The sequence below is a fragment of the Corvus moneduloides genome, chromosome 3 (assembly GCF_009650955.1).
Source record: "Corvus moneduloides isolate bCorMon1 chromosome 3, bCorMon1.pri, whole genome shotgun sequence".
Taxonomy (NCBI): Eukaryota; Metazoa; Chordata; class Aves; order Passeriformes; family Corvidae; genus Corvus; species Corvus moneduloides.
In genome coordinates, this window is record NC_045478.1 from 106,620,005 (window position 1) to 106,632,237 (window position 12,233).

General features: G+C 41.4%; 1 protein-coding gene across 1 annotated transcript in view; it reads right to left on the minus strand.

Moving 5' to 3' along the window:
• ALK (ALK receptor tyrosine kinase) overlaps positions 1-12,233 on the minus strand; it is a 313,122-nt gene that overhangs the window by 68,041 nt on the left and 232,848 nt on the right. Inside the window, 3 exon segments of the mRNA XM_032103223.1 lie at positions 1,013-1,113; positions 1,734-1,865; positions 9,195-9,326. Coding sequence (XP_031959114.1) covers positions 1,013-1,113; positions 1,734-1,865; positions 9,195-9,326 — 365 coding nt within the window.

Here is a 12,233-nt window from a genome sequence, read left to right on the forward strand (position 1 = left end):
ACCTTCTATGTAGTTTCATTCCAGAGAACTTTCTAACACATCCTCTCGTGTCCTGTCTGCATTTTAAGATCACTGGAACAGGGAAAATCTGATTCTTTTGTCTGTTCAGTGCCCAACCAACAAACAGCTGCACTCTGTTAGTATCAGTTTTCCCAAATCCCTCTGCTCCAGGATCCAGAAGCTTATGCAAGATTTCTGAGTGACCATGATGTGAAATGCTTTAAGTCACTAGGCATGCTTCAAAGTCGTAAGTCAGAAATAAATCTTATCAGTGATTCTACAGTCTGTAAAGCTACAGAGTAAGAAGATGCAGATAGGTCACCTTTCTGAAGCTGCACTTTAAGGGTTAAATACAACTGACTCAGAAATCACAGCCATGAGCAAGGTTGCCTGGCAAGCCTTGATGTACTTGCTTAAGCTGATATCTTATGACCCTCAATAGCTTTTCTGCTTGAACATGAACCCGGCTCCATTCTGCATGAATTTCTCTCTGCTGCTGCTACCTTCAGCACTCCTATGAACAAGGCCTACATGACGATTGGTAGGTTTGAAGTGCAGGAGCAGGAAGAGTTGCCAGCCGAAATCCCAGCTATGCTGGAGAAAGCATGTACTGCCTTTTCTGAATGGCTCAGGGGCAGTCCTGAAGCCTATTGTTTCTTGGATGTTGCAAAGATAATGCTTGTTCATGCAGTAAGATTCTTCCTCTCTGTGTTTATGTAATGCTGGCTGCCCTACTCTTATAGAGCACACACCTAATTATGAAGACTGTAATACATCATGTGATGCAATGAGGACAGGATATGATAAGTTTTTCAAAGCACATTTTGTGGCATTCAAGCAGATAACCATATCTTTCCCCTGCGCAGTGGGCACAAATAAGTATATTTTATGGAAAATAAAATCAGAGATAGTATGCCTTGCTACTGACCTAGTACCTATATTTGAAAACTTGAGTCAAGCACACAAAAAAAGCTCTGTAAATTGCACAAGAAAAGAAAACGTTATGACTTGCCTCACAGGGAGAGTTCCTTAAAGGAGCTGGAAATGCAGTGCTGGTCATGACAGTCTTTGCTACTGCTGGTGCTTTGCTGGTGTTGAGGAGGAGTGCACAACCTGGACGAAAGAGAAGGAAGAAGGTCAAACTGCAGCACTCACCTTCTGGTTTTGGGTCTGTGAAACCTGCCCCAAGCCTGTATTAGCTGGCTCCTACTACTGCAGAAGCCAGGGACCAGAAGGCTTTTTCCATTTCTTAGGGATGCAGCTTCACCTACCTAACAAACACACTCAGTAACCACACCAAGTATATAGTAATTGTACATGAAAAGCGCAACTCAAGGGATCATGGAACAAAGAGAAAAATTAGGATGTGAGCGGGGGGAAAAGGCAGCAGTACCGAGAAATGGAGAAAGTAAATAGGAAAATCAGAAAGAAGAAACTAGATCAGTGTGGAAGAGGGTCAGGGAGAAGAACATTTGGTATGAAGTTGTCTAGAAAGGGTCAAGATCTGTATCTGGTGTCAGTGGCGGAGACTGAGGTACCGCTCTGTACCCTCAAGGCAAAAAGGGAGCTTGCTCGAAGCACTTAGAGTGGAAAGATGGGATTTGTTTCACTGAAGGCTGAATACAAGTACACTGGAAAACTTGCTTTGTGTTTCATTCCGTCTCCTCACCATGCGTGTATCATTTCTGCTCTCTGCTGTTTATGCTCTACACTTACTGTTAACTCTCACACACCTTCTATCGAAGGGAAACGGTTGTGTTCCGGGCTTCCAATCCGCCATGGAGAAGGATGGGACGCAGAGGAGCCTGGCATCCAGCCACAATCCCCTTCTTCAAACGAACAATAAAAGCCAGAGGGAAGCTTTCCTGCAAGAGGGAAAGACACACAGACAGAAGAACCCAGATGAGCTGAGGAGGAGGCTTCTGGGCTCACACAGGAGCTACAGGGACTATTCCAGCCCGGTTCCAGGGCACCCCTGCTAGTCAGTCCTTTTGTGTGGAATTGTGCACGTCCCTGACCATGGGGAGGGAGGAGCAGAGGCAAACAACCCCCAGACTGTGGCTAAGTGACTCCCCACACATTTTGACAAACCTGAGTGAGAGGACACATCTCCCTACACACCATGAAGTCTCCTAAATACCTGGGCTCTCAACTCTCTGCAGGTATAAGCTTGCTCGAGGTTACACCTTGGAATGACTTTCCTAAGCACTGCTTTTGCAGCCCCACAGAGGGAAATCTTGGAGAGGAATAAATTCCTAACAAGATTCCTTCCCTTGCAGTCCAAGTTTCTACTCAGTCCAGCAACATGATCTCTTCTCTCTGTGAGCACTGATGTAGCCTCAGGTAAAGCACGGAATCCTTTCGTGCCTCAGTTTTTTCACCTGTGAGTCTCTTCCATGAGATGAACGGCTGAAAAGAGGATAGTTTATTTTAATCCATACTTTCAGCCTTTGAAATCCACTCATTCTGTCACTGGCTTAGGATTTCAGTTCCCAGCTTCAAACAATAGACCTCTATTAGCTTTTTGCCTTGAAATTTGCCAGTTATAAAACAATAGACATCTCATTCAAAGCAGAAGGTAATCTCATGCCTTCCATATATTTCTCTACCTACAACCACAAGTTCTTCTTACAAAGGGTGCAAAGTATTGCTCCTTTTGCTCCAAGAAAGAAGAATGATACAAGAAATCTGTTTGAAATTGCAAGATAAAATGAAATTTCATGTGCAAACACATATCCAGGATTTATTTTTTTCCTTAGCTGCTTGATAAAATCAGAATAAAAATTTCTCCACTTACAAGCAGTAGGATAGACCACAACCTTCTAAAGCAAGAGAAACTAGTGGTCAAGTGATACTGGTAATTTCTTCAGCTCCTCTATGAGAAGAGGAGGCTCCTGAACATATATTGTTGTGATTATTAGTTTTTTTTCTCCCTGAAATTATATATCTATAAAGTGGCTGTCAGATAATGAGGCACGAGTATTCAACCTCCAGATCATTCAAAATGTTTAAGTGTCAGCAGATGCCCCGGATGAGACTTCACATCAATGAAATACCTTCTCACAGGGCCCCAGTTTTGACTCGCATATCTCAAAAGGCAATTGGTTGTCACTGGCACATGCACATGCTCCTTGCTGTACCCAGAGAAAACAACAACTGTGGAACACCCCAACTGCAGCATCCAGACTAGAAATATTTGATTTTCTAGGAGCCTGAATCACAACTCATTTGTCAGAGGAAAGTGAAACAAATCCTCTATCTGCATCTTTTTAGCAGGGCTAGTTTTGGACCTGGAACTTGACATAGAGGCAAGAGCCACATTTTAGTGGTATTTTGTACAAGGATCTAAACCTGTTATAAAAAAAACAAAACTTTTACTGAAGTTAAGTTTTTTTCAAGTTTTTCTTCTAAAAATCTCTAAATTCATTCAGCCTGGTCTTTAAATGTGAAGCTGTTAAGCAGAGAGTTACTTTGCTGTGTTTCACCCCTTTGCAGAAGTTGATTGTATTTCATTGTGCAGCCTGAGGCTGGGATACAAAGAAAATGACAAATTCATGTGCCCTGAATTCCCACTGAAACAGCTTGGTTCGGTGTCCAACTGAATTCATGTCATGGCCATTTGCTATATAGGATGATGTAAACAAGTCAGAGCAGCAGGAGGAGTCATCTAAGTAGCAATCCCTGCCTGGAGGCCAGGAAAAGCTCACTGTCGATGAACAAGTAAGGGCATAAATAAGAAGCTATTACTTTCACAGAATATTTCATTCCTTTTCCCCAAATTAATGTTTTATGAGTTTTCAGATGTCCCATGCCAAGAATAGATTTTCTTTGCTGCTCTTTCTTACTTGTAATATGTACAGCACCCGTGATTCCATGTACTGGGTACTCCACAGAGACCTCTTCAGCTACCACTTCTCTGCCAAGCTGTACTTCTCCATTTTATGTGTTTGTGATTGAAACTCACATTAGCACAGACACCGCACTGATGAGGGGAAGCTGATCTGACTACTGGAAAATCAAGGAAATGAGGGGGCAGGGGTTTCTCCTACTGAAACCTTCCATTTTTGATATTAACATCAGTGACAGAAGTCTCAGAAGATTTAGGCCTTAGTAAGATTAAGAGGCAACTTGTCGGTATGGGATGGAGAGCAGAGTAGTCCAGTGAAACCGAACCACTCTGAGACTGTAAGGGTCTCTCCTTTTATTTGGGTGATGAAGTAGGGAAAAGCTGCCAGATGTTAAACTTGTTCTTAACCAAATATTTTCAAGCTGTCAGAAATAAATACCTTTCAAGAAAAATCTAAGTAAGTTCTTTTTCTTTAACTCATATTTTTCATCCATTAATAGCAAGAGAATTAGTAACTGATATAACTTATGAGGCAGATGGAGTCATCTCTTGCTTCAAAACTAAGTGTAAATCAACCAGATAGTAAAGTTTAAACTTTTGGGTGAAATTCCAAGCTGATATTATAAAGAACAAAAGCATTAAACACTGCTCTGTATCTGTGGATCTTTACCAAGTTTAGGAGGAAATCTCAGAAGCCAAACAGATTAATTACTCACTATAAGGAACCACATGAATCTTAAACATGAGTTTGTTTCAATGAGCCAAAATCTACCAGAAATGAAGCATAAAAAGAGAAAAAACTTTTCAACAGTCAGCAGAGTTATCGTTTAATGCCAGATGGCTTTGCTGAGCTCAAAACTGCCAGAGGTTAGAATTTGTTTCTATAAGTACAGTTTTTGATAAAGAAAGAAGCAGAAGGATTAGGGTATGTAAGACAGGAACCTTACGAGCATAGCACGGCAACAGGTTGCTACTTCATCATTTTGCTTGCAGGAAGACTCTGGGCTGTATCTGGATAAAAATGAATCCCACAACTTCTTCACGGATTTTTGCCTGGAAAGTAAACTGGCCCCTGCAGAACTGATTATCAATACTTTTTCAGTCACTCATCCATGTCATCAGAAAATCAAACTTTATAGGTTCCTATTCTAGCTGCCATCTGGTGCTTTGACAGATGTGTGTGTGCAGTCCTCCAGCCACATAGCACAGCCTGAGTCACTCACTCCTTGCAGGAATCAGACACTTGTCTTCCTTATCTCACTTTCTAAGGTGTTTAACATCCTTAAATATTCAATGAGGCAGAGTGAATATTACCAGTGATCATGAGATTTATTTGAAAGATAAAGAGGATACTACTTTCACTTCCCATTCCAGATAAAATTTGTAAAATGTGGAAGTGCAGCCTCAGGAGACACTCTGGTAATCATTTTCATCTGAACTAGACCAGAACTCCAGACCACGAGCTTGGAAACTCTGTATGGAAATAGGAAATATGGGTTCAAATTCACCTAAGCAGAAGAACCAGTCCTGGGTTAATTGTATTGTGAGTGAATCCTCCAGGTTCTGGGTTTCTAGATAATAAATATACTACTGGCACCTCCATTATTTAAAATGTTTTTTTTTTTTTTTTAAATATACCCATTATTTACCTAACAGGTTTGAACTGATATTTTCCCAGGATGAAATTTTTTTGTGAATTTGTGGCAGAAAGTAAAGCAGTTTTGGACTGGCCAGAATTGTATGCACCTTTTTTTAGTAAAATTTCAACTTTTGCCCTGACTTGCTGCCCTGCAATGAAAGATTATTGAAACAAAATCCCAGATACTGTTAACTAAAAAGAGAAGTACAAAACTCCTAAAAAAAATTCACCCTTCCTGTAAAGAAGAGCCCTGCCTGTCTGTATCAGTAAATATTTTGAGTTTTCATGTCTGTCTTGTACCATACAATGTATATTACATGTGATTACTACAATAAGAGAAAGTATGCTGGTTTTTTTGCAGTAAGTTATATCCACGTGTTGTGTGATTTGGAAAACTACTTATACAGAACTCGTTGCTTAGCATTAATAGATAAATTTGCTGAAGCCTTAGGCTTGAATTGTGAACTTTCACCAGATATGCTGAACTTTCCACTCAGTCAAGTAAGAGAAGACCTCAGAGCTGGTTCAAGACAGAAGATAAGGAATTCGTTAACAGAAGCTACAATGTTAGAAATAAGAAACATCCTACCTAGAGGCAAGGAAGGGACCCAATGAAGAATGGGAAGAGCCCCCAGAGCCTCATATGGGGAACAACTGGCCCAAACAGTCACATGAGGGCTGGGGAATTCAGATTGACTATAATCAACCAAGGACTTCTTTGTTCAAGGTCTCCCTTTGGAAACACCCAGCTCCAGCTATTACAGCATTTTTAAAAAAGGTACTTTTACAGAGGAATCTATCTTTCAGTTTATGAATTCAACAGAAACCTAGAGTCAAAGCCTGCCATGGTGGCTGGCATGTGTAATTTCCATAACACAGAAAAGAATTTACTAGCAGAGACATGCCACCAGTGCTATCTGGAGTATTAATGTGTGTCTGCAATGTATGCTCTGCAAAGTAATTTCTAGTGTGACACTTCCATCAGGCTGGTAAATCTCTATGTCTGATCCCGAGTCAATACACATGCACAGTTCGGCATCTCATTTCACATCTGCCTCTTTGAAGCTGTCTTTTACTCCTGCAAGGATATCTGATTATGACTCAAACAGCAACATGCTTTTCTCTAGGGGTCATCCCTCTCTGTTCTACAATTTCTACACAGACTAATTGGTTGCAAAGCAGAGCAAGCACCATGACGTTTCATTGGCCATTAATAAGTAAAGAGATGTTCGCCAACAGCAGGCTTTAGAGAGATCCTTTTCAGCTAACAAAAATCAAATTAATATGAAAAAAATTTAAAATCATAATAAAACCAATCAGTACCTGCAAAGCTAAAAGACTATGAAAGGCAAAAAACTCCAACATCTCCTTGAAGCTCAAAGATAGAAGCCTTTGATAATGGCATGTTTAAAACCTCTCGCCTCAGTTTTGAGCATAGCTACATCTTTTTCTGACAGCTCTTTTGTGTAAGCAGAACCATTTGGGAAACCCTTTTCTCTGCTTGATAAATCTGAATCACTTTTTACCACACTTGCAAAAAGCTGATGAAAATATCCGTGCTGCTCAGGAGTAAAATGACAAGTAAAATGCTGAAAGATGACATATGTTTTGTGTTAGGCTGCCATGCAGATATAACTGACACCACAAACATTAGATCACTTCTCTGTTTTGTGTAAGAAGCCTCATGGCAACAAAATTCAACACGGTAAAGAAGCAAAAGCAGAAGGATCAGCCATAGAACTGAGCAGGCTTGTGGGTGGATAAGCAGGCATATCCACAGCCTGGGCTCTTGCTCAGGCAAGCCATGCTTTTTTGTTCCTTGAGTGGAAGATAGTGCTTTTTAGACCCTTTGGCTAGAAGCAAGAGCTCTCATTTCCAGTACCTATGGATGAATGCAAGCCATGTGATCTTCTCCTCAAGCTGGGAAGTGATGTTCTGCTAAACAGCTGGCTAAATATCTTCTGCTTTTTACATTTTCTCACCAACATTCTCAGTACAGTCCTTTGCCAACACAGCTGCAAGTGCCATATTGCCTTGTGGAAACAGCTACAGATGAATGGAGGGAGAAACCACAACCAAACAAAGCCCTGTGAACAACATATGCCAGAGAGGGATTGGCCGCTTTTCCACTGGGCTCATCATGGGGTACAGGGTGGCAGCAAGGGGCAAAAGCAGAGCCAGCTTCTTGATACAGGAATATGGACAACATACCCACCCACAAGTGCACCCAATGTCTGAAAATAACAGGCAAGCATGTTCCTCTAGGCCTACCCCATCCCATGGTGGCATTTAGTTTGCATCCATGATTGGTACAATTCTATCATGTGAACTCTGCTCTTCCCTCTGGAATAGACAGGATAACTCCCACAAGGCAGAGCCATTTATGGCACACAGGCACCAAAGTGTATCTGGACATACAGTTGAGGGTAAATAATGTTTCTCTACTTCCAATGAAATGAAAATGCATCCAACCTTTTTTTGATTATAGAGTAGAACACAATGGAAATGCCATTATGAGGTTTTAGAGGTCTATTTTAAAGCTCTTAGGCGGAAATAAGGTTTCAATATTACTAATACGAAGCATTATTGGTTCTAAGGAGCTGCAAGTCCACAGCGCCGACACTGTTCCTGTGAGCTTAATGGTCACTGAGTGTGTCATTAAAGAATATAATTTCAAATTGTAACAACAACTAAAATGATGGAGAAGCATGTAATTTCAAGCTTTTAACTAGTTTACTAGATGATCTCAGGTCAAACCAATGTTCTCCACACCAATAAAGTCTGTAACTTTATTTCTTTGTTAGCAGCAAAGAAGTCAAATCTGCTAGAAGTTGTATATCACTCATGTTAACTTTTTACTAGAAACAGCAAACACGTTTCCTACAAACCAAATCAACACAGTTCTACTGTAACAGCCCACAGGCTTGATCAGCTGTGGCACATACACTTTGAATAATGAACTCTCAATGCTTATTTTTCATGATTTGCCCTGTAGACAACCATACAGCTGGCAATCCACCGCTCCTAACTATTTGTAGACTGGCAGATGGGAGGATGCTGGAGGTAGAATGTACAGAGGTATAAAAAAGTGATAAGGCACCTTCAAGATAGTTAAAGGAAGGTCCTAAAGTATCTAAGTTCCACAGCACATTCTAGAAAGTACTTAGGCACAGCAAGTTTTTAGAAAACTCAGGCTGCTATCTATCTTCTGCTGTATGTTATTGGACTATTGACTCCTGAAGAGAGGGTAGAAAATCAGAGGAATTACAAAGACACAGGAGTTGGTCAAAGACAAGCTACTGGCTCTACTCATTTTTCATCTTAGAAGTTTTCTCCTTCCTCTCCCCCCCCGCCACATGCTGCACTACATTTGATTAAAGGCTCTAACCAGCTACACATTTCGTAATTCTGTAAGGCATCTAGCTCTTCAGGCTATACTTCCTTTGCATTTTTGATCAGGACACTGGAAGTGATGAAGCACTGAGAGCATGTTAAGAAGCTGCTGCAGAACTGATGTAGGCGAGCCCAGAAACATCAAATGGTGTACTCCAAGCAGACGCCCAGAAAAACAGCATATGTTATGGGGGATACAGGTCTTTTGACAGTACCAAATGAGTCTGTTAGTGCTAAAGTATCAGACATGAAAGTTCAAACCAATCAATGCCTCTGGAAAAGGATGGTACAACCTCGGGGTTAGGATTTACTCACTGCACATATCTCCCTCATCTTCTCCCTCAGCGCAGTCCTGGATGAAGTCACACGCCTGTCCCAGCCTGATCGCCGTTCCATTCCAGCAGCTGAAGGAACCCTCCAGAGCCATTTTTGAGAGAGCAGCAGATCCTAGAGGAAAAGAAAAAAACAACAAAAACACTTCAGAAAACCAAATTCCTTTCAACCAACAGGTGATAGCATCCTGCGTAACACTGAAGGGACAAACACCTTGTGAAATCTCCTCAATTCAATACTTACCTGATAATTACTTTTTTGACTTGTTTAATCTTGCTAAATACCTAATGGTCCAGCTAATAGAGAATTTCAGTTCCCCAGGCCTTTCTGGTGCTATAATATGGAAGGCAGCTTTGACTTCTGGAGGGCTTAAATCCTGCAGCCTGCACTGGTACTTCTCAAGAACACAATGCACATGATGGGTTTTTAATTGTGTGAATTTACCGCTGCACTGGCAGACCTGAAGACTGATATCCTCTCTATCTAGCTCAGGAGTAACATGGCTACAGCATTTAGAAAGAGCACAAGCTTTCATCATCTCTCCTGGCAACATACATTACCTTTGCTTTGTGGGTGTATTGTGTCATCATATTCTCAGCAGAAAACAGTTCAATCTCTACTTGTAGTTTCCTTTCTCTTCGACACCTACTCCTGCTCCTGCATCCTGCACTCCCTTGAGTCAGGGAGCCCACACCAGACTACATCTACCAAGAGACAAAAGTCACCCATTCATTTTTCCTGTGCTAAGCAGCAAAAGACGTCCAGAAATGTGCAAAGGAGCCATCTCCTATGAAATGAGGTCATCAAACATTACAATTAGAGGTCAGTCTCATCCATTCAGAAATGATCCTGAGTAATTTTCTCTAAGAATCATCCTTTTCTGGAGTCACTTTATTCCCTTGACAGCTGAGAAGTCAGATATCAAGCAGCCCGACAGGTATCGCTTTCCTTACTGTAGGAATTCTCTCCTCCCAAGTCCTTTGTGATGATGCTTAGGACAAGGCTTTCTTTTTTAAATTTAATATTTTTTTGAGAGGCCCATGCTCTAGATCAGACACCTGAAGGAGGCAGGAATTAGTTCAGCAACGCCCTGAAGTCAGTGTATTTGGAGGAGGCTAAGATTGAGAAATGCCAGAGTTCCTTTCACAAAAATCTGAGTGTGAGTGCAGTTGACTGACACCTTCCTGACTCTGCCAAGATGTGCTTCCAGTCACTGCTGGAAGACAAGCCCAGAAGAACAAAGAGATCTGTGCTGTGAATTCCCTATTGCAGCAATAACTGCCCTGTCTCATATGAAATGGGTAAATGCTCCAAATTAAACCAAAGCTTTTGGGCAGAGAGAGACATTGTTTGCCTAACTCATCCATGCTCACTAAACAGTGCAGCTACATCATGTTCTCTGGTACTACAGGGAGCTGGAAATTACTGGTGATTCAATTAGATGTGCACTTGATATTTTTATTTATACTGCCTGCCAAAACTAAAAATTAATGAAGCATGCAGGAAAACAACCACTATTTCTCTACAAGCTCATTTTACGGTGCAAATCATTCAGGAGTGGGGGGAATACATCCCAAACCCCTTTAATAAAGGACCATGGCTCCTGAAAAGGATGCTCTGTGTTAGTGTCAGCCCAATTTTTTTCCTATCCTTGGAGCAATTCTGGCTTGCCACATACAGGCTGCACAATGCCCTTGTATTTCAGTCAGGGTCAAGGCATGACTACAGAGGAGAAGCTTTGCAAGAAAAATAGACAGAGTAACTCGGATTTGGCTGCTGACAATTTCTGTGGGCTCCTTGGTGAGGATTTATGGCAGTGAGATGGTATCTCCCTTGGCTTTGCTGAACTTCCTACTAAAAATGCATTCTCAGAGACACCGCTGAGAGCCTTCCCTATGTGAGGTGCAAAGCTCTTCACATGCCACAAGCCAGACACAGTGGGCCCAGGTCAGTGTGCAAATGGGCACTACAAAGGTGTAAGAAGTGACTCTGGTAACTCAGTAGGTGATTCCTTCTCCTACGGGTCTGCAATGAACCTGCATAGCACCCTGTTTTTGGAAGTACCACCTGAAAAAAAGTTAGGAGACATGTCCCAGAGCACTTCCATGAGTTAGCAACATCATGACATTCTTAAAAGATCCTGAAATTCTACTGAAATTCAGCAGTACTCTTGTCTCTCTGAATTACCCCATAGATGGTTTTGAACCCCCTGTTTATTACCAGCTTTCATGTCCCACTCAGTTTATCTGAAATCTTTTCACAGTGTCCATGTTTTATTCCAGCAGCTACAGAGATTTAGAGGAGTGCTTACTGTAGGCAATGGGGTTGTTCTGTTCATTCAATTCATTATAACTTTTTAAAGGCACTCACTTTTCCAAGCACTCAACTACATGAACACTAACTATAATGGAACCAAGGCATTCAGGAGAAGTTACTTGTCTTCCCAGGTGTTTTTTGTTGCAGCCTGGGGGCACAATTCTCCTGAAGCCAACTGACTAATATTTGAAATATGTCAGTTGCAACTGGGAATCGGGCAATTCCAGGAGCTATTCCTCCAAAACAAAGCAGCAGATTTGCATGCTCATTCATCTCTGTGGAGACAGGGCTTGAATTAGCTCAGATTTGCATTAGACCAACATATACGTGCTCCTCGTATAGGTTAGAGAACACAAATCGCAAAGCTGCAGCCCGTGGAATGGCTGGGCTCTGTTACACTGCATGATTTATTCCTGTCTTGTTTGCTTGCTTACTGTGTGCACAAAGGCAAAATGAATTGGAGAAAGGAGATGACTAACTAGTAGAACAAATAGATAACCAAAAAAAGCACAAATACAAATAATCTTTTTAATGGGCTACTTAATGCAGATGTTTGCATCCAAGCTCAAGGAAACTCAAATTTTAATTAAAATACTTTGTAAGAAAAACAAACGTTTGATCTTTTCAGTTCCCAGCCCAAATTACTCCTGGCAAAACGAACCAGAATGACCTGGATCACTGAGTGAAGTGGCCTCAACTCACACA